This window comes from Oncorhynchus nerka, linkage group LG13 (genome assembly GCF_034236695.1).
Source record: "Oncorhynchus nerka isolate Pitt River linkage group LG13, Oner_Uvic_2.0, whole genome shotgun sequence".
In the NCBI taxonomy this organism is placed as follows: domain Eukaryota; kingdom Metazoa; phylum Chordata; class Actinopteri; order Salmoniformes; family Salmonidae; genus Oncorhynchus; species Oncorhynchus nerka.
The window spans coordinates 25,178,213-25,200,230 of NC_088408.1; the positions used below are offsets into that span (position 1 = coordinate 25,178,213).

General features: G+C 42.8%; 1 protein-coding gene across 6 annotated transcripts; it reads right to left on the minus strand.

Annotated features, from left to right (window-relative positions):
* Positions 1-1,663: 1,663 nt before the first annotated feature.
* Positions 1,664-18,981, minus strand: cd164 (CD164 molecule, sialomucin). 6 transcript variants are annotated; one of them, XM_065026283.1, is made up of 6 exons: positions 18,765-18,977; positions 17,812-17,874; positions 8,522-8,617; positions 7,620-7,703; positions 7,381-7,458; positions 1,664-7,224 (listed from the first exon to the last, which is right to left on the minus strand). In XM_065026283.1, exons 1-6 carry the CDS (start codon positions 18,832-18,834, stop codon positions 7,058-7,060), a joined length of 558 nt encoding a protein of 185 aa, XP_064882355.1. In that variant the 5' UTR covers positions 18,835-18,977; the 3' UTR covers positions 1,664-7,057. The 6 variants fall into 6 exon arrangements, with proteins under 6 accessions (XP_064882355.1, XP_029532346.1, XP_064882357.1 ...); XM_029676486.2 differs by having other exon boundaries at positions 8,522-8,623; positions 18,765-18,974; XM_065026285.1 differs by lacking the exon at positions 18,765-18,977 and adding an exon at positions 18,669-18,690 and having other exon boundaries at positions 8,522-8,623.
* Between the last annotated feature and the right edge of the window lie 3,037 nt (positions 18,982-22,018).

The following is a 22,018-nucleotide window of genomic DNA, read 5'->3' on the forward strand; positions in this document are numbered from 1 at the left end:
ACGGTCACAAGACGCAGGCCTCCTAATTGTCCCTAGAATTTCTAAGCAAACAGCTGGAGGCAGGGCTTTCTCCTATATAGCTCCATTTTATGGAATGGTCTGCCTATCCATATGAGAGACGCAGACTCGGTCTCAACCTTTAAGTCTTTATTGAAGACTCATCTCTTCAGTAGGTCCTATTATTGAGTGTAGTCTGGCCCAGGAGTGTGAAGGTGAACGGAAAGGCACTGGAGCAACGAACCACCCTTGCTGTCTCTGCCTGGCCGGATCCCCTCTCTCCCTCGGGATTCTCTGCCTCTAACCCTATTACGGAGGCTGAGTCACTGGCTAACTGGTTCTCTTCCATCACGTCCCTAGGAGGGGTGCGTCACTTGAGTGGGTTGAGTCACTGACGTTATCTTCCTGTTTGGCGCCCCCCTCGGGTTCCCTTCTGTCGCAGCCTCCAGTATTTATGCTGCAATAGTTTGTGTCGGGGTGCTAGGGTCAGTCTGTTATGTCTGGAGTATTTCTCCTGTCTTATCCGGTGTCCTGTGTGAATTTAAGTATGCTCCCTCTAATTCTCTCACTCTCCCTCCATTCCCAGAGGACCTGAGCCCTGGGACCATGCCTCAGGACTACTTGGCCTGATGACTCCTTGCTGTCCCCAGTCCACCTGGTCGTGCTGCTGCTCCAGTTTCAACTGTTCTGCCTGCGGTTATGAAACCCTGACCTGTTCCCTACCTTGTTCAGGACCTGCTGTTTTCGACTATCTCTCGCACCTGCTGTCTCTAACTTTGAATGCTCGGCTATGAAAAGCCAACTGACATTTACTCCTGAGGTGCTGACCTGTTGCCCCTCTACAACCACTATGATTACTATTATTATTTAACCCTGCTGGTCATCTATGAATGTTTGAACATCTTGGTCATGTTTTGTTATAATCTCAACCTGGCACAGCCAGAAGAGGACTGGCCACCCCTCAGAGCCTGGTTCCTCTCTAGGTTTCTTCCTAGGTTCCTGCCTTCTCGTGAGTTTTTCCGAGCCACCGTGTTTCTACATCAGCATTGCTTGCTGTTTGGGGTTTTAGGCTGGGTTTCTGTACAGCACTTTGTGACGTCGGCTGATGTAAAAAGGCTTTATAAATACGTTTGATTGATTGATGTTTTTAAGAGTAACGCTGTAATAACCGGTTGCACCTGTACAGGCGCTGTGGGCAACATGACCCTTCCAGCACGTGGCTAGATCACCGACAGAGATGTGTTTGTTTGACTGTCGCTGACATCCACACCTTCACTAGGGGCCCTAGAATGTAGTCAGAGGCGCTACTTCTTTATCTTAGTCCAGCATCTTTGCCTGTTTAGTTCTTCCGAATTCTGTGAGGTTTCAACGGCAGGTATTCTAGTGTCTTCCCTACTTACTTCTCTCTCCCGTGTCCTAATTCTAAATCTGCTGGAGATCATTCTTTCTGAACTCTGTACCTTCTGTTGCTGAGGCAACCTGCCACATTATTTCATAGACAAGAGGTTAAAGATCCAAGTCCTGGTTTCCAAACTGTTTCACAAATATACAGCTCCATTGTAGCGGTCTTGATTTGTGGTTTACTGTATGTTCCACTGCATTCTGCCATAAGACTGTCCTGCTCAGAAACGTGAGAGAATTTACAGTAAATACAAAGACAAATAAATTGTTTAACAATATTCAAACTTTATTGATTTTAACATCTTGAATCTAATGGCAAAACTATAAAAGAAAACTTAAGGCAAAACAAGATTCCAGGCAAAAAGGACACATCAAACAAGCATAAACCATTAGAGTAGTAGGCATCCTGACTATATGCAACAGCAAGTGTCTGTCAACACATTAACCTGTGTGTCTGTGTGTGTGAGAGAGAGAGAGGAAATCTGAGGAATCGTTCCATAAGAACTATGACTTTTTATTCAACAGGACTTAGATCAAGGTGGCATGTGGACATTGTTAAAAAGCAGCAAGGCAAAAAAAAAAAACAGCTCCAGAGCTTCACACTAATAATGACAGCTGCCTCCAGAGCCAGAGACATGTAAAGGTCAGCCAACTGGGTACAATACTAACGTGCACCGTTGTTCCAGAGAAAGCTACATTCTAGGGTCAAGAATGTAAATTTCATTTTAGGTTGGAATGTAGGCAAGTCATGGAATGCTTGGTGACAATATTTAGGACAATTTGCCATACTATGCATGTCTGTGGCTCTGGCCAGCTGACCCATTCTTCTGTGTCTGGTTTAGGCTCCCAAAGCAAAGTGTGATTGAGAAAACGAAGACAACATTTAAAGATGCTCTTACAACACAAAGCATCTTTGATTTCATCTTTACAAGGGAGTCCCTTTGATATCTATTGGGTGTACTATCCCGTTACGACAAAAATAAAAACCTTAATTTATGTTCAACTGAGTAAGGCACTTTTCTTGAAAAGGTGCAGGGAGAGGAACTGTGTGACAGTCTACGGGCTCTGGAAAAAATTGGCAACAATCAGAATATTTGTATCAGTTGCTGTGGGTACTGGCGATGTCCTGTGACATCTACTGAAAGAAAATACTATCTCACTGCAGGATGGTGCCTTTCTACGGTAGGCAGTCATTTTAAATCAGTTTCAAAAACAAACATTGTGTCCTTAGGACTATGGCAAAAGGAGAAATAACAGGGAAGTAACAGTCAGAATGCTGGATTGATTCACAAATGCTTATCAGTTGCCACAGCATACTGTGAGGCTGTGAATGCAGTCAAGGCAAAACTAGATTTATACTTCTGACTTGCCATAGTTCGGGGGTCTTTGGGACGTAGCCTAAAGCCGTTGGGTGACTGTAGATGAATATTGTAAAAGACATGCTTAAAGCGATCAAGAAAACAAACATAAAATCAGGGACAATGAAGGCCAAGGAAAGTCGCATGCGCACATTTAAATGACATTGAGTGTGCTCATACAAAACAACCAAGTTATTATTTTTTTCCATCATTAGAAAAATATTGAGTTAAGAGTTCTCACAAGCATTCATACATTTTTGGAAGCAATACAAAAACGATAAGGCAAAAACTACAAAGCAAAGCTTCGTCAGTGCAAAGCTCCATTTTCCATGCCAAGACTGAGGACTTTGGCTTTAATGCACATTTTTTAGGCATACTCTCCACTAGCATACTGTTTGACAAATTCATCAAGTGGTTATTTTAATTTTAAGTGTCTGAAGCCCCAAGAGCCTAATTCAAAATAAAATATTACAATTCCAAGCATTGGACATGCAAAAAATTACAAACAAAAACACAACCGAGTCTTGACATTGACAAGCCACTGCAAGCGAAAGCTATTGATAAAACACTAAAAAAGATCCATCATCTTGCCTTTACACGATTGAAAGTGGAAATCTTGAAGGTAGATCAACTGAAGGACATGACAGCTCTATGTACAAGGTGGACATCACACTGTTAGCAGCAAGCTAATCAAAGAACTAGACATACTGTACGAGCACTACATTTGGGAAACCTACAGTACCTTGAGAATGTATTCAAACCTCTGGACTTTTTCTACAATTTGTTGTGTTACAAAGTGAGTGTAAAATTGATTTCATTGTATTTTTTTTGTGCCAACGATCTAGACAAAATACGAACGTCAAAGCAGAAGAAAAATCCCCCAAAAACTTGTGGGAGTTTTGCACACCTGGATTGTGCAATACGTGCACATTATTCAAGCTGTCTAGTTGGTTGTTGATCATTACTAGACAGCCATTTTCAAGTCTTGCCATAGATTTATGAGCAGATTTAAGTAAAAGCCCAACCAGGCCACTCAGGAACATTCAAAGTTGTCTTGGTAGAAACTCCAGTGTATATTTGGCATTGTGTTTTAGGAATTGTCCTGCTGAAAGGTGAATTTGTCTCCCAGTGTCTGTTTGAAAGCAGACAAACAGGTTTCCCGCTATGATTTTACTTGTGCTTAGCTCTATTCCGTTTCTTATCCTTATTCTTATCCTAAAAAACTCCCTAGTCCTTGCCGAAGACAAGCATACCCATAGCATGATGTAGTCACCACCATGCTTGGAAATATGAAGAGTGGTACTCAGTGATGTGTTGGGAGTTTCCCCAAACATAATGCTTTGTAATTCAGAACAAAGTGTCAAATTTCTTTTGCCTAATTTTTTTGCAGTATTATTTTAGTGCCTTATTGCAAACAGGATTCATGTTTTGGAATATTTTTTGTTCCTGTACAGGCTTCCTTTTCACTGTCAATTAGGTTTAGTATTGCAGAGAAACTAGAATGTTGTTGATCTAGCCTGGTTTCTCCCATCAATCATTCAACTCTGTAACTGTTTTAGAGTCACCATTGGCCTCGTGGTGAAATCCCTGAGCGGTTTTCTTCCTCTCCAGCAACTGAGTTAGGAAAGACGCCTGCATCTTTGTAGTGACTGGCTGTATTGACACACCAGCCAAAGTGTAATTAATAACCACCATGCTCAAAGGAATATTCAAATGTCTGCTTTTATTTATTTAACCCATCTTCCAATAGGTGCCCTTCTTTGTAAAACATTGGAAAACCTCCCTGGTCCTTGTGGTTGAATCTGTGCTTGAAATGAACTGTTTGACCGAGGGACCTTAGATAATTGTACGTGTGGGGTTTTAGAGATGGAGTAGTCATTTAAAAATCATATTAAACACTATTATTGTGCACAGAGTGAGTCCATGTAATTTACATGACTCGTCAAGCACATCTTTACCCATGAACTTATTTAGGCTTGTTAAGCAGCTGTTTACCCCTGAACTTATTTAGGCTTGCCATAACAAAGGGGTTGAATACCTTTTGACTCGAGACACTCCAGATTTTCATTTTTAATTCATTTGTAAACATTTCTAAAAACATAGTTCCACTTCAACATTTTGGGTATTGTGTGCAGATCAGTGATACAAAATCTCAATTTAATCAATTTTAGGCTGTAACAACACAATGTGGAAAAAGTCAAGGGGTGTCAATACTTTCTGAAGGAATTCCTCTCCTTGGCACTGCACTTAAAAAAGACAGCTCACTGGGAGAAAAGAAAACTCCCAACATGAAAAGGACGACATCTCAACATTGCGCCCATTTTAAGTTCAGGGACCAGGTATTAGTTAGTTTTTTGAAATGATCAAATAACTATCAGTTCAATTTATGCATGACTCCAGGAAAAACAATTTTATTAAGAACTAAGCCAAAAAGTATTCTTCACTGTTAATTTTCAAAACACAGGCTATAAGGATGTGCCTGTACAATATGAGGGGGAACTAGCACTAGGGCGCTGTGAGGAACATTCAAAACTTCTGCCTGCATAGGTGACATCTCAACCAATGTCAATATAATCAATTGATACTGTAATAGGTTTTCATCCATCAAAGACCAAGATGAGGAACTAACGTATCGGTCTACTCTTCAATAATAAAAGGCTATTCAGTCCAGCTGGGATACTAGGGTTCTGCTGTTCAGGGTTGGGCCCAATTCATTGCAATTATTCAGCAAGTTCAGGAAGTCAACTGAAATTGAAATCATTCCCAATCTTCTATGAGGAACATTTTGGAATTTCAGGTAACTACTTGGTTTGGGTGAATTAAAATGGGATTGAGAACCACCCTGGTTCTCTTCTCTCTGCTCATCACCAATATCAGCACCGCATTACCGTGCCTGTCACCAGACTGCTTTTACTTCACAACAACGACACTCAGGCCTCAGCTAGGAGGAAGAGGAGCAACATCATAATTCTCACTCATCCCCTCTTTTAAGTCACATTTAACATTAAAGGCACTTTACTGCTATCACTGTACGCATCAATAAGGTGCAGACTGTCTTATCTTCATCTATTTCCGTTCAACACTTGAATTCATAATTAGACTTATTTAATCATTCTCATATATTTACTACAATCTTTTATCTGTAGAACCTTTCGACCATGTCCCAAAGACTTGACTCATTGCGATTGCCTTCCTGTCAAGGGAAGATCTCAAGTCTACTGACTGGACTCTTCACTGTGATCTGTTTGGCTGAAGCCGATAAAGAGAGGGGGTTGTAGAAAGGGGGATTGATTTGGGTGTATTGAGCTGCTCTCTTGGCAGCGTGTGGTGTGTGCTGTGTCTTAACACCAAGGGTCTGACTCCTCCTCTACTTCAGATGGAGGCATCTTCATACAGAATATACACTTAAAGAATGGAGTACTGCTTCTAGTTCTCCTTTTGTTTGGACTTTCTACCATCATTTGATTATAACCCCTTTATATAGGTGTGAAAAACTCTGCCCAGATCTGTCCCACGACAAACAAGAATAAAAGCTATGCTGCATCATCCAGTCATCACATTCTGAAAAATAACAGCGGAGGGGACCTCAGTGTTTCTGAAGCGTTACCAAGGTGCATGAAGGCCACAAGCTAATGCCATGGCAGCCCCACTATATTCCAACAGAACAGAACGTCGATTACATAAATGACCGTTGGCTCGTTTTACCAGGCCAGGCAGGTAAAACATTCAAATGAAGGGCCAGGGGAGAGGAGCAGTAAATTAGGCTGATTTTTCTCAAGTCACAATGACTAACTGAATGAGGAGAGGGGGAGAGAGGGGAGTAGGAGAGGGGAAACACAGTGATGTAATTATATGTGCTGAAGGCTGCACCAGGGTGTGAGAAATGCGTAGTGTACACATCCAGTAAAAGATGTGGCGCAAGTGTGGGTGTGTACCACAGGAGGTTGGTGGCCCCTTAATTGGGGAGGACGGGCTCGTGCTAATGGCTAGAGCGGAATGGTATCCAATACATCCAACGCATGGTTCCCATGTGTTTGATGCCATTCCGCTTGCTCCGTTGCAGCCATTATTATGAGCCATCTTCTCCTCAGCAGCCTTCTGTTGTGTGTATAGTTTACAGCCCATGTGTCTATTCAGGCTACAGGCCTAAACCACAAGTTGCTAGCACAATGCAATGAGGAGTGGGGATTGTGGGAGAAACACTGTTTGAGAGAATCACAATGGCCAGGGTTAGGGGGTTGATATTAGGAGGTTCCAGCTGGCCCGGGAGGGGTGGGGGGGCCAGAGTAGGTGTTGGTCCTTCAGAGGGTGTGGTAGATGCGGTCCTTGGACTTGCAGAACTTGTAGAGGAAGAAGAGCACAGCCTGCAGGCCCAGGACCAGCACGATGCCCCCAATGAAGCTCGCTGCGTCAAACGTTGCATTCTTATGAGGTGCAGGAGAGGGCCCCACTGGTGACGCAGTGCTGTCTGCACAGGGTGGGAGTGAGAGCCAAGTCATACCACTGTATCACCACTAGCCTTTAGGGCCATGTAGAACCACAAACATTGATAATACACTGGCGGAATTGACTTTTGATTCAGTAATATGATTTGATTTCAGACTGGGCTGGCATGGGAACTTACTTGAAGCAGTCGTTGTGTCAGAGACTGGGACGGTGCTGTTAGTGGGCAGGGCAGTTGGTACTGCAGTAGTCAGGTTAGCTGGACACAGCAGTAAGATATCAGTTTAATACCATTTCACCACTTACAAAAACAGTTGACCATTTCCCCATATTTAGGTTTGACATTACAACCATCCGGCCACCCAGTAGACACACACTGATTAGAAGGGAGCAGCTGAGAGGCTGGTTTTTGCTGGTTACCTGTGGTGGAGCTGTTAGTGACCGTAGGGATAGCAGACATGGTGGGGGTAGGAGGTTTGGCTGAACTTGAAGTAAAAGGCTGCACTGAAGAAACCGACACAGAGAGAGACAGAGTATAAAGCAGGGCTGTGACGATTTCAGTATTGCAATATTTTTTCCAAGGCAAAAATGAAAACACAAAGCAGACCTAACACTACGGTCCTGCTGTATGTAAAATATTGTGCGCCATTGCTTGGAAAATAAACGTGACTCTGGATGAGAACCGTTCGTTTCCAACATCAGGGCTGTTAATCGAAAGAAGTTAAATCCACTTTGCGTTTTGTTTCCTTGCCATAATACTAATGAGTATCGCGATACTGGTATCATCCCGGGCCTAGTATAAAGCAGGGAAGAAAGAGACAGGCTACATCTGGATAGTCCCAAAATGCCTCCTGCATTCGCCTCCTGCATTCCCCTCCTGCCTTCCATTTTGATCTGACAGGATTTGGTAGGTGAATGTAATAGCGTGAATTCATACAATTAGCTTTCACCCATCTAATCCTTTTGGACTGGTGGAATGACAAGGGAGGAGGAAGGCAGCGACAAAGCAATTAGGAAAGGAGGGAAGCATTTCAGAGTATTGAGAGAAAGCAACTGACACCACATAACAGAGATATAGAATGTCTCCAAATGCCTAGATCAGTCACTTTCTGTTAAAGGCCAGTCCTGTGTCATGTTAACAAAGTGACAGTCACTTTCTGTTAAAGGCCAGTCCTGTGTCATGTTAAATAAGTGACAGTCACTTTCTGTTAAAGGCCAGTCCTGTGTCATGTTAAATAAGTGACAGGGACTGGAATAACAAAGCACATGTAATCCCTCTGGAGAAGCCTTTAACTGAACCAGGTGATGCTATTGGACTTTACCTGAGCAGGTTTCATTGGAGCAGGCGCCTATGGTCATGTTCTGACTGTTTACGGAGGTGACGTTGACACAGGAGACATTGGAGACATCTGGAGTTGCTGTAACTGAACAGAGGGGATAAAATGAACAAACAAACACCAATGAAAGACAGTTTTCCAGTAGAGCACTAACACAAGAAAATGTGTTCAGGTGATTGGGAATCTTTAGGAAAAGTATATTAATCCTGACACCATAGGGAACATGAGCCATTTAAGAACACAAGGGCTGCATTCCAAACACTTAAGACACACCCTATCCCCTCAGCCCTCAAATTAAGTGGACACTTCTGATGAGTATACACTTGCAGGGTAAGGGAGGAAGGAATGATTTTTAAAATGGACCGCCCTTGCACAGAGATTCGTCACTCATTCATCCCGCGATGATTGTGTTTTCAGCCACCGGTAGCTTGTGGGTGCTTTACATATGCTACAGTCAATTACAATTGCACGTCTACTTAAAATGAACTGTATAAAATGATTAATATATGCCTACTATATGATAGCTAGCAAATTAATTAGCTAACTAATGGTTAGCTTGCCTAGCTGGAACTTCTGAAGAAGGAAAATGTTTTATTTCTAAATTTTCCAAAAACATCATTACATTTACAATGCCATCATGTGCATTAGTATCACAATTTATAACAAATTGAAATATGGAGAGTTTCAGTCCCCAAAGTGAACATAATTGTACACTCGCAAACTCGACTAAAAACGAGGGCAGAAGGGCTTACATTATAAAACTCGCCTTGCTTGGCGAATCATTTGGACCGCCCTCCAAGATGGTGACAGCGATTCCCCCAAGGGCACAAGGCGAGGTTAAGTGGACGAGGGTGTGTCTTTTAAGAGTTTGAACCACAGCCAAGTATTATCTTGTTTTCAGTCAAATGGGATGGGCTTGTCAGCTCAGGAGTCTAGTGCGAGTTCAGTCATTCTCCTTCCTGGAAAGTCAGAAATCATAGCCAGCCCCCTCCCCCACTGCATGATCTTTCCCATTACTGAGTAATCCAAGGGGGTGGATAGATACACTTGGATAGAAATTTATCAGAAATACAGTGTAGACAATGTTAATGTTGTAAATGACTATTGTTGCTGGAAACAGCAGATTTTACATGTGATTTCTACAGAGACCCATTATCAGCAACCATCCTGTGTTCCAATGGCACGTTGTGATAGCTAATCCAAGTACCACTTTAAAAGGCTAATTGATCATTAGAAAACCCTTTTGTAATTATGTTAGCATAGTTAGCAAACTGTTGTGCTCCAATCAAGTTGTAGAAACATCATGGCTCAACTAAGCTCAATTTCCAGTCTCATAGCAAAGCATCTGAACACTTATAAGGTATGTTTTTTTTAATCAATTTGCAAAAACGTCATGAAACCCATTTTCGCTTTGTGATAGGGTATTGTGTAGATATTTTGTTTTAAACCTACAGGTGATTTATCGCATGCTCGTACTGTTCTGAAACTAACCTTGTCTGCACTGCCACTAACCTTGTCTTGAAGTTGAGAATCTTAATTGCATGCTCCTCGCGTTCTCTCCTTCTCAAAACCAATGGAGGAGCAGGTCAGAGGGGAGGGACCTCTGGTTCTCTCATCCAGTGGGGTTTTGAGAAGGAGACGAGAGGACACGAGGAGCATGCAATTAAGATCATCCGTGTGTGACCCCACTCACTATCAGTGTGTGTGTGTGTGTAAGGCAGACTTTTCCATTGGTGGAGGGGGTAGAGGTGGCTGTTACCTCACAGGCAGCTATGAAAGGTGGAGCTCACTAACACACATTCCAGAAGGATCTTGACAGTGTGAGCCGAACCCACTGCAAGGGGCATCCAGTGAGAGATCGGAGGGAAGAGGATTGTCAGAGGGGAAATCCTTAAAGAGCCAAGTGCTGCATAACGCTTTATGTTTCTTACATCCAGACCAGTACACTTTGAGCTAAACCAGCTGACACGTGTAGCTCAGTGGGATTAAACTACAGCCTTCAGAACAAAAATGGAGCCCCTCTGACGCCTATGTGTTTACATTAAATCCCTAAACCAATGATAAATCTGGTAATAACAGTGGGGCTTGCAGTAACTCACCACAATGAGCTGGGTAATTACCTCAGCCTAAGTGAGCTGGGTCTGTATTGTAGCCAACTTTAGAATGTCCCTCTCCATGGTCAGTCTGTGTGAACTTCCAGATTTAAGTTCATATCTAATTGGTGATCCTGTTGTAGGGCTTGTGATAGGCATTTGTTCAGACCTCCGACCTACTGTGTGGTGAGAGACGGTTAGTTCTGGTGTGAGAGAGAGACTGCCGAGTTATTAGTTCTGCTGTGTGACAGCACTGTGAGGATTTTGCCTGTCAGTCATTAACCAGGTTTCCATCCACAGATTTGAATCAGAATAAAGTCATACCTTACTAAAAAATATATAATTCACGACAGCTGTGATGGAAACAAGTAATTAAGGTACAATTATATATATATGCGACAGAACTAGTTTGTTCGATATGGTGGGATCTTTGTCTTGTAAAATGAATTACGGGAGAAATGGAGGTGGAAACACCTTTATGTGCAAATATTGATATCAAATCAAATTGTATTAGTCACATGTGCCGAATACAACAGACCTTACAGTGAAATGCTTAATTACAAGCCCCTAACCAACAATGCAGTTAAAAAAATTAAAATAGATAGATAAGAAATAAAAGTAAACAGTAAAATAACAATAGCGAGACTATATACAGGGGGGTACCAGTACAGAGTCAATGTGCGGGGGCACCGGTTAGTTGAGGTAGTATGTACATGTAGGTAGAGTTATTAAAAGTGACTATGCTTAGATGATAGAGTAGCAGTGGTGTAAAGGGGAGGGGGGCAATGCAAATAGTCTGGGAGGCCATTTGATTAGATGTTAGAGTCTTTAGGCTTGGGGTTAGAAACTGTTTAGAAGTCTCTTGGACCTAGACTTGGCGCTCCAGTACTCCTTGCCGTGCGGTAGCAGAGAGAACAGTCTATGACTAGGGTGGCTGGAGTCTGACAATTTTTAGGGCCTTCCTCTGACACCACCTGGTATAGAGGTCCTGGATTGCAGGAAGCTTGGCCCCAGTGATGTACTGGGCCGTACGCACTACCCTCTGCACCTTGCGGTCAGAGGCCAAGCAGTTGCCATACCATGCTTTGATGCAACCAGTCAGGATGCTCTCGATGGTGCAGCTGTCAGAACCTTTTGAGGATCTGAGGACCCATGTCAAAATGTCAGTCTCCTGTGTGGGAATAGGCGTTGTCGTGTCCTCCTCACGACTGTCTTGGTGTGCTTGGACAATGTTAGTTTGTTGGTGATGTGGACACCAAGGAATTTGAAGCTCTCAATCTGTTCCACTGCAGCCCTGTTGATGAGAATGGGGGCGTGCTCGGCCCTCCTTTTCCTCTAGTCCACAATCATCTCCTTTGTCTTGATCACGTTGAGGGATAGGTTATTGTCCTGGCACCACACGGCCAGATGTCTGACCTCTCTATAGGATGTCTTACCATTGTCGGTGATCAGGCCTACCACTATTGTGCCATCGGCAAACTTGGTGTTGGAGTCGTGCTTGGCCGTGCAGTCATGAGTGAACAGGGAGTACAGGAGGGGACTGAGCACAAACCCCTGAGGGGCCCCTGTGTTGAGGATCAGCATGGTGGATGTGTTGTTACCTACCCTTACCACCTGGGGTCAGCCTGTCAGAAAGTCCAGGATCCAGTTGCAGAGGGAGGTGTTCAGTCCCGGGGTCCTTAGCTTAGTGATGAGCTTTGAGGGCACTATGGTGTTGAACACTAAGCTGTAGTCACATTGGTGTTCCATAGGTGTTCCTTTTGTTCAGGTGAGAAAGGGCAGTGTGGAGTGCAATAGAGACTGCGTAATCTGTGGATCTGTTACAAGTGGAATACAAAATTGGAGTGGGTCTAGGTTTTCTGGGATTATGGTGTTGATGTGAGCCATGACCACCCTTTCAAAGCACTTCATGGCTACAGACGTGAGTGCTACGGGTCGGTGGTCATTTAGGCAGGTTACCTTAGTGTTCATGGGCACAGGCACTATGGTGATCTGTTTGAAACATGTAATTATTACAGACTTGGACAGAGAGAGGTTGAAAATGTCAGTGAAGACACTTGAAAATTGGTCAGCGCATGCTCGCAGTACCTGTCCTGGTAATCCGTCTGCCCCTGCGGCCTTGTGAATGTTGACCTGTTTTAAGGGCTTATTCACGTCGGCTGTGGAGAGCGTGATCACAGTCTTACAGAACAGCTGATGCTCTCATGCATGTTTCAGTTCCATTTGCCTCGAAGCGAGCACAGAAGTAGTTTAGCTCGTCTGGTAGGCTTGTGTCACTGGGCATCTCTCGACTGTGCTTCCCTTTGTAGTCTGCAATGGTTTGCAAGCCCTGCCACATCCGACGAGCATCAGAGTCGGTGTAGGACGATTCGATCTTAGTCCTGTATTGACGCTTTGCCTGTTTGATTGTTCATCGGAGGGCATAGCAGGATTTCTTATAAGCTTCCGGATTAGAGTCTCGCTCTTTGAAAGCAGCAGCTCTAGCCTTTAGCTCAGTGCGGATGTTGCCTGTAATCCTTCTGGTTGGGGCATGTACGTACGGTCACTGTGGGGACGACGTCGTCGATGCACATATTGATGAAGCCAATGACGGATGTGATGTACTCCTCAATGCCATCGGAGGAATCTCGGAACATATTCTAGTCTGTGCTAGTAAAACAGTCCTGTAGCTTAGCATCTGCTTCATCTGACCACTTTTTAAAAATCGATCTAGTCACTGGTACTTCCTGCCTTCATTTTTGCTTGTAAGCAGGAATAAGGAGGATAGAATTATGGTCAGATTTGCCAAATGGAGGGTGAGGGAGAGCTTTGTATGAGTCTGTGTGTGTGGAGTAAAGGTGGTCCAGAGTTTTTTCTCCTTCTGGTTGCACCTTCAACATGCCGATAGAAATGTGGTAAAATGGATTTAAGTCCCCAGCTACTATGAGCGCTGCCTCTGGGTGAGCATTTACTTGTTTGCTTATGGCAGAATACAGATAAACTATCTAGGTAGATCGTGTGTTCTACAGCTTATCATGAGATACTCTACCTCAGGCGAGCAAAACCTCCAGACTTCCTTAGATCTAATGCGCCAGCTGTTATTTACAAAAATACATCGCCCGCCACCCCTTGTTTTACCAGACGCTGCTGTTCTAACCTGCCGGTACAGCGTATAAGCAGCCAGCTGAATGTTCATAGTGTAGTCGTTCAGCCATGACTCCGTGAAGCATAAGATTTTACAGTTTTGAAACACTTTGTGTCGCTGATGCATACAAGCTGCTGATGCACGCCTTTGGAACATCTGCATTAAAAAAATCTAATAAATACATTATTAATTTTAGGCAGGTCGAAAGAAACATTGATACGAATAAAATGTACAGTTGAAGTCATAAGTTTACATACACCTTAGCCAAATACATTTAAACTCAGTTTCACAATTCCTGACATTTAATCCTAGTAAAATTTCCCTGTCTTAGGTCAGTTAGGATCACCACTTTATTTTAAGAATGTGAAATGTCAGAATAATAGTACAGAGAATTATTTATTTCAGCTTTTATTTCTTTCATCACATTCCCAGTGGGTCAGAAGTTTACATGCTACCAAATACTAATTGTGTATTGCCTTTAAAATGGTTTAACTTGGGTCGAACGTTTAGGGTAGCCTTCCACAACCATCCTACAACAAGTTGGGTGAATTTTGTCCCATTCCTCCTGACAGAGCTGGTGTAACTGTCAGGTTTGTAGGCCTCAAGGCCTCATTTTCTACAGGATTGAGGTCAGGGCTTTATGATGGTCACTCCAATACTTTGACTTTGTTGTCCTTAAGCCATTTTGCCACAACTTTGGAAGTATGCTTGGGGTCATTATCCATTTGGAAGACCCATTTGAGACCAAGCTTTAACTTCCTGACTGATGTCTAAAGATGTTGCTTCAATATATCCACATGTCATCATGAGGCATGAAAGTAATCTATTTTGTGAAGTGCACCAGTCCCTCCTGCAGCAAAGCACCCCCACAACATGATGCTATCACCCCCGTGCTTCAAGGTTGGGATGGTGTTCTTCGGCTTGCAAGCATCCCCCTTTTCCCTCCAAACATAACGATGGTCATTATGGCCAAACAGTTCTATATATTTTTGTCCCCATGTGCAGTTGCAAACCGTAGTCTGTCTTTTTTATGGCGGGTTTGTAGCACTGGCTTCTTCCTTGCTGAGCGGCCTTTCAGGTTATGTCGATATAGTACTCGTTTTACTGTGGATATAGATACTTTTGTACCCATTTCCTCCAGCATCTTCACAAGGTCCTTTGCTGTTGTTCTGGGATTGATTTGCATTTTTCGCACCAAAGTACGTTCATCTCTAGGAGTAAGACCGCGTCGCATTCCTGAGTGGTATGACGGCTGCATGGTCCCACGGTGTTTATACTTGCCTACTATTGTTTGTACAGATGAACGTGGTACCTTCAGGCATTTGGAAATTGCTCCCAAGGATGAACCAGACTTGTGGAGGTCTACATTTTTTTTTCTTTTGATTTTCCCATGATGTCAAGCAAAGAGGCACAGAGTTTGAAGGGAGGCCTTGAAATACATCCACAGGTACACCTCCACAGGTACACCTCCGATTCACTCAAATGACGTCAATAAGCCTATCAGAAGCGTCTAAAGCCATGACATAATTTTCTGGAATTTTCCCAGCTGTTTAAAGGCACAGTCAACTTAGTTTATCCGGTTTGGGATAGGGGGCAGCATTTTCACGTTCGGATGAAAAGCGTGCCCAGAGTAAACTTCCTGCTACTCTGGCCCAGAAGCGAATATATGCATATTATTAGTAGTATTGGATAGAAAACACACTGAAGTTTCTAAAACTGTTTGAATGATGTCTGAGTATAACAGAACTCATATGGCAGGTGAAAACCTGAGAAAATCCAACCAGGAAGTGGGAAATCTGAGGTTTGTAGTTTTTCCAACTCATTGTCTATCGAATATTCAGTGTCTATGGGGTCATATTGCACTTCTACGGCTTCCACTAGAGGTCAACAGTCTTTAGAACCTTGTTTGAGGCTTCTACTGTGAAGTGGGGGCGAATGAGAGCTGAATCAACCAGAGGCCTGCCAGAGTGCCATGAGCTGATTACGTGAGAGTTTGCTTGCGTTCCATTGCAATTCTAAAGACAAAGGAATTCTCCGGTTGGAACATTATTGAAGACATCGTTTGACATGTTTCTACGAACTGTAATATACCTTTTTTAACTTGCACCTGTGAATGTATGAAAGATACATATTTCTAAAAAATATTTTTGAATTTCGTGCTCTGCCTTTTCAGCAGAATGTTGTCGAGGAACCCCTAGCCATAAGAAGTTAAGTAAACTTCTGACCCACTAGAATTGTGATAGTCAGTTTATAAGTAAAATATATCTGTAAGTAAACAATTGTTGGAAAAATGACTTGTCATGCACAAAGTAGATGCCCTAACCGACTTGCCAAAACTATAGTTTGTTAACAAGAAATTTGTGGAGTGGTTGAAAAACGAGTTTTAATGACTCCGACCTAAGTGTATGTAAACTTCCCGACTTCAACTGTATTTCAGTAAAACAGGATAGGAGTATGTTATCTGGCTATACGCCATGCCATAGGCCAGGATTGCCCAATTGGCGGCCCACGGGCCTAATTTGGCCCGCTTACGCTCCGTTCCTTGCCTCAGGCTGCACACGCTGATCATATTTCACCCTAATATGCAACATGTTTCGATTTAGAAGGGCCTATTAACAAATGGGCAGGAGCAGGATAAAAAAAAAAAAAAGTCCATATGCACTCAAATAGCGAATGGAAGCTGCTGTCCCGCGGATCATTTTTCAAATCATGCCGGGTAGGCTACTCCGGTTTTATAGTGCAGCTGAGAAATAAATACAGTAGCAGCTGGGATCATCCTCTTTTTAGTGGCAACTGCCAAAACTGAGGGCCTACACTCAGCTCAGTCCACATAATCATGGAGGATAATGTGCCTGAATAGAAGGTTCCAACTTACCACACCCACAATTCAGATAGTCCTATAATACTGTCTATGTAGTTTGCTATGTTGAAGTAAATTATGCAAATCATGATGACAGACACACAGGTTCTCTAAAAACATCTCACAACCCTACGTAGCTTAAATGGCACCTCCTAAAACACACAATCGGATTTGCTCTGCTTCTTCTCAGCATCACACACACACACACACACACAGGCACACACACAGGCACACACACACACACAGGCACACACATACCTGGGAATGACGCACCTGTTCACCTTTATTACTCAGCAGTGTGTCATGGGCAATGATCTGGGCTTGGCTTAAAAACCCAATTAAAACAACCTGTAACCTCAATTCACTGGGCTGATAACATCCACAGGCAAGCAGAGTTACGATGCGGCAGTCAGAGCAGCAGGCTGGCTATTTAAACTAGGTGGTTAGAGCCCTGAATGCTGATTGATATACCACGTCTGTCAGCCAGACCATATACCACGGGTATGACAAAACATTATTTTTTACTGCTCTAATTACATTGATAACCAGTTAATAATAGCAATAATGCAGCTCGAGGGTTTGTGGTATATGGCACTCCGCGATGTCTTGCCTAAGAACAATCCTTAGGCGTGGTATACTGGCCATATACCACACCCCCTCGTGCCTTATTGTTTAATTATAGTGTATGACTCAGGCATCTAGGAGCTTAGTATATCACACCATCGACCAAAGCCTAAAAATGAACAAACATCCCCACTGGAGATTGAGACCACAATATCAAGACATTTATCATGATAGTCTTACCAGGTATTGCCATTATCGTAATGAGATAATTGTGTAGCAAAGTGTTCTTGTCCAAGGACCAGCAGATATCTCTACCCTCTAAAATGGCTGGTGTGGAAGAGATGAGGCTAAATGTCCTAGTAGCTTCCTAAACTACATAAGCAGACACTTTTACTAAGGACACACATTTCTCGGTTCACTGCCTTGCCCAAACCGCCCATTGTCCGTCTTTTTTGACTTGCATTTCAAAATGGCTACCTCTTGATCCTTTGGAATGACATTGTCAAAAAACAGATTCAACTGGCTTACAAGTTCAGTATGGCTCAGGAAATTGTAGACTTAAGCTTACATGCCAAAATGTATGACTCTTCACCACAATATCATGCATGCAGGAGTAGGAAAAGTAGGTACTTACATGTGCAGTTCATCCATTGACAGTCACCAACACATGCGTCACAATCAAATGCAGCACAATCAACTGAAACGGGAAACATCAATTAACATAAGTAATTACAAGTGTATAACTAAGGTTAGATGTAATAGGGGGAATTTGCCCAAATTTGACGGATATAGACCTAATTGGACCTGCCAGGGAGATATTTACTAGGCAAAACATTACTCATCAAATGTATGCAACGTTAAATCGTTAGTCACAGGGAGTGGTAAAGTTACTCAGCGATTCCTTGTACATGAAATCAGTCTAACGTTACGAGGTGAGAAAGGTCATGTCAACATCAAGTGCATTACATTTAAAATACCTGTGTCAATGAGGGACTTTAACATTGTCCCTCTGTTCGTGTGACTTGTGTAGCTTCATAGCTAACTAACTAGAGCTTCATAACGCAACATAACTCTAATGTGACGCAAGGCTGACAGGCTTGTTGTTGCATATGATAACAGCCAGCTGGACATGGGCAATGAGAGAATAGCTGGCCGATTCACTAACCATCCATTTTCGAAAGTTGTTGTGAAAGGGTAAATTAAAAGCGACACATTTGCCTGTAAGTTCAGGGTTGCTGGCTAGCGTTAGTATTTGTTTCTTCTAAAAGCTAGTTGGAGGACGATAACGTGGGCTGCTTGATATGTCGCGCGCGCGCGCGCAGCTAGCTGGCTAAACTCCGCACATATCCTTAGAAAAACCAACTAGCTTGACATGATTTGACAACACGTGGAATTCGCACAAATAATTTAAACAAACTGTTTGCAGTCACATTCGGGGGAACTAGATAGACATGTGACATAAATATGCACTCAAACGTCTCGCGCAGTTACCTCTCCTTAGTTAGCTAGCTAACGTTAGCTCGCTGGCTTTCCAATGCAGAAAGCGCAAGAACAGGTTGTGCTGTGTTTTGTAGGTCGCAAACTTACCTACGTATGCAGCTGTTGTTGCACTCACCAATGCGAGTACCAATGTAACGTACACAAGTTTTAAAAACATGTTGTTTAATTTATATTTTTCCTCAATTTGTTCTACCCGAATTTTAGTCGCGAGAGATCTGGATATCTGCTGGATACGGGGCTTGTTGCTAACTTGCTACTTCCTTCTACACAGGTCATGTGGCACTTTTTATTGCTTGCTTGCAGGGAGGGGTAAAGAGATGTGTCGTGAAGTGAGACGTCCAGTACTGACTTTATTTCACAGTATGGCCTAGGCCTACTGTACTTAAAAACACGGACCTCCTGTTTATACTACTTCACTGCAGAGTGGCACAGTTATAATAACTTGTCTCGGGTAAGTGGCAACATGTTTTCTTCTGAAAGAAACTCACACCTGTCATGAATCACAATTGAAATAACCAGATTTAATTATTGCGTATCATCTGCTGATATAGAATCACTTGCAAATTGTTGATGAAACAAACAGATAATACATGCCAACCAACTCACAGCCCCTTGTTATAACTATTTTTATTTATTTAATTATGTTCTGACTGTACACTACAGTGCAGGAATTTGGACAGCAGGCCTACTGTTTTTGTGGCCTCTTAGGTCAAGATACCATTTCCTGTATAGTCCACCACCACAAAATCACATATCTAGAGGACTAGAAATGCCACAAGTCTTTTGTTTTGACTAGTCTGCTTTGATTTACTCAAAAGAGGAGGGATTGAATCAACAAACAAGTCATTTTTAGGGGGGAATGATTGTTTCACATATACAGGGTACACTACATCTCTATCTAGCTTTCATTTCTGGTGTGAAAAAAGCTACAGTTGAAGTCTTAAGTTTACATACACTTAGGTTGGAGTCATTAAAAGTAGTTTTTCAACCACTCCACAAATTTCTTGTTAACAAACTATAGTTTTGGTAAGTCGGTTAGGATATCTACTTTCTGCATGTCACAACTAACAATTGTTTACAGACAGATGATTTCACTTATAACTCACTGTATCACAATTCCAGTGGGTCAGAAGTTTACATATACTAAGTTGACTGTGCCTTTAAACAGCTTGGAAAATTCCAGAAAATTATGTCATGGCTTTAGAAGCTTCTGATAGGCTAATTGACATCATGTGAGTCAATTGGAGGTGTACCTGAGGCTGTATTTCAAGGCCTACCTTCAAACTCAGTGCCTCTTTGCTTGACATCATGTGAAAATAAAAATAAATAAAAATAATTGTAGACCTCCACAAGTCTGGTTCAGCCTTGGGAGCAATTTCCAAACGCCTGAAGGTACCACGTTCATCTGTACAAACAATAGAAGTATAAACACCATGGGACCACGCAGCCGTCATACCGCTCAGGAAGGAGACGCGTTCTGTCTCCTAGAGATGAACGTACTTTGGTGCGAAAAGTGCAAATCAATCCCAGAACAACAGCAAAGGACCATGTGAAGATGCTGGAGGAAATGGGTACAAAAGTATCTATCCACAGTAAAACAAGTCCTATATCGACATAACCTGAAAGGCCGCTCAGCAAGGAAGAAGCCACTGCTCCAAAACCGCCATAAAAAAAGCCACTACGGTTTGCAACTGCACATGGGGACAAAGATCCTACTTTTTGGAGAAATGTCCTCTGGTCTGATGAAACAAAAATAGAACTGTTTGGTCATAATGACCATCGTTATGTTTGGAGTAAAAAGGGGGAGGCTTGCAAGCCGAAGAACACCATCCCAACCGTGAAGAACGGGGGTGGCAGCATCATGTTGTCCGTGTGCTTTGCTGCAGGAGGGACTGGTGCACTTCACAAAATAGATGGCATCATGAGGTAGGAAAATTATGTGGATATATTGAAGAACATCTCAAGACATCAGTCAGGAAGTTAAAGCTTGGTCGCAAATGGGTCTTCCAAATGGACAATGACCCCAAGCATACTTCCAAAGTTATGGCAAAATGGCTTAAGGACAACAAAGTCAAGGTATTGGAGAGGCCATCTCAAAGCCCTGACCTAAATCCTATAGAAAATGTGTGGGCAGAACTGAAAAGGCGTGTGTGAGCAAGGAGGCCTACAAACCTGACTCACTTACACCAGCTCTGGCAGGAGGAATGGGCCAAAATTCACCCAATTTATTGTGGGAAGCTTGTGGAGGGCCACCCGACACATTTGACCCAAGTTCAACAATTTAAAGGCAATGCTACCAAATACTCATTGAGTGTATGTAAACTTCTGACCCACTGGGAATGTGATGAAAGAAATAAAAGCTGAAATAGATCATTCTCTCTACTATTATTCTGACATTTCGCATTCTTACAATAAAGTGGTGATCTTAACTGACCTAAGACAGGGATTTTTTAAAATAGGAATTAAATGTCAGAAATTGTGAAAAACTGAGTTTAAATGTATTTGGCTAAGGTGTATGTAAACTTCCAACTTCAACTGTATGTATGTATCTATATATACAAAAGTATGTATGTATGTATGTATGTGGACGCCCCTTCAAATGAGTGGATTCGGCTATTTCAGCCACATCCGTTGCTGACTGGTGTATAAATTGAGCGCACAGCCAAGCAATCTCCATAGAAAAACATTTGTAGTGGAATGGCCTTAATGAAGAGCTCAGTGACTTTTAACGTGGCACCGTCATAGGATTCAATCTTTCCAACAAGTCCGTTTGTCCAATTTCTGCCCTGCTAGAGCTGCCCAAGTCAACTGTAAGTGCTGTTATTGTGAAGTGGCAACGTCTAGGAGAAACAGCGGCGCAGCTGCAAAATGGTAGGCCACACAAGCTCACAGAACGTGACTGCCGAGTGTTGAAGCGGGAAAAAATGTGTCCTCGGTTGCAACACTCACTACTAACTGCCTCTGGAAGCAACGTCAACACAATAACTGTTCGTTGGGAGTAAAGCTCGCTGCTATTGGACTCTAGAGCAGTGGAAATGCATTCTCTGGAGTGATGAATCACGCCAGGAGAACGCTACCTGCCCCAATGCATAGTGCCAACTGCAAATTTTGGTGGAAGAGGAATAATGGTCTGGGGCTGTTTTTCATGGTTCGGGCTAGGCCACTTAGTTTCAGTGAAGGTAAATCTTAATGCTACAGCATACAATGACATTCTAGATGATTATGTGCTTCCAACTTTGTGGCAACAGTTTGGGGAAGGCCCTTTCCAGTTTCAGCATGACAATGGCCCCGTGCACAAAGTGAGGTCCATACAGAAATGATTAGTCAAGATCGGTGTGGAA

Bases quoted from the DNA above. Each gene is read 5' to 3' on its own strand.
- cd164 (XM_029676486.2), bottom strand. From the start codon at position 18,834: ATGTTTTTAAAACTTGTGTACGTTACATTGGTACTCGCATTGGTGAGT. The intron at 17,875-18,764 runs GTAAGTTTGCGA...TTCCCGTTTCAG, and splicing joins AACAACAGCTGCATACGTAG to TTGATTGTGCTGCATTTGAT. The intron at 7,459-7,619 runs GTAACCAGCAAA...TGCTGTGTCCAG, and splicing joins CACTAACAGCTCCACCACAG to CTAACCTGACTACTGCAGTA.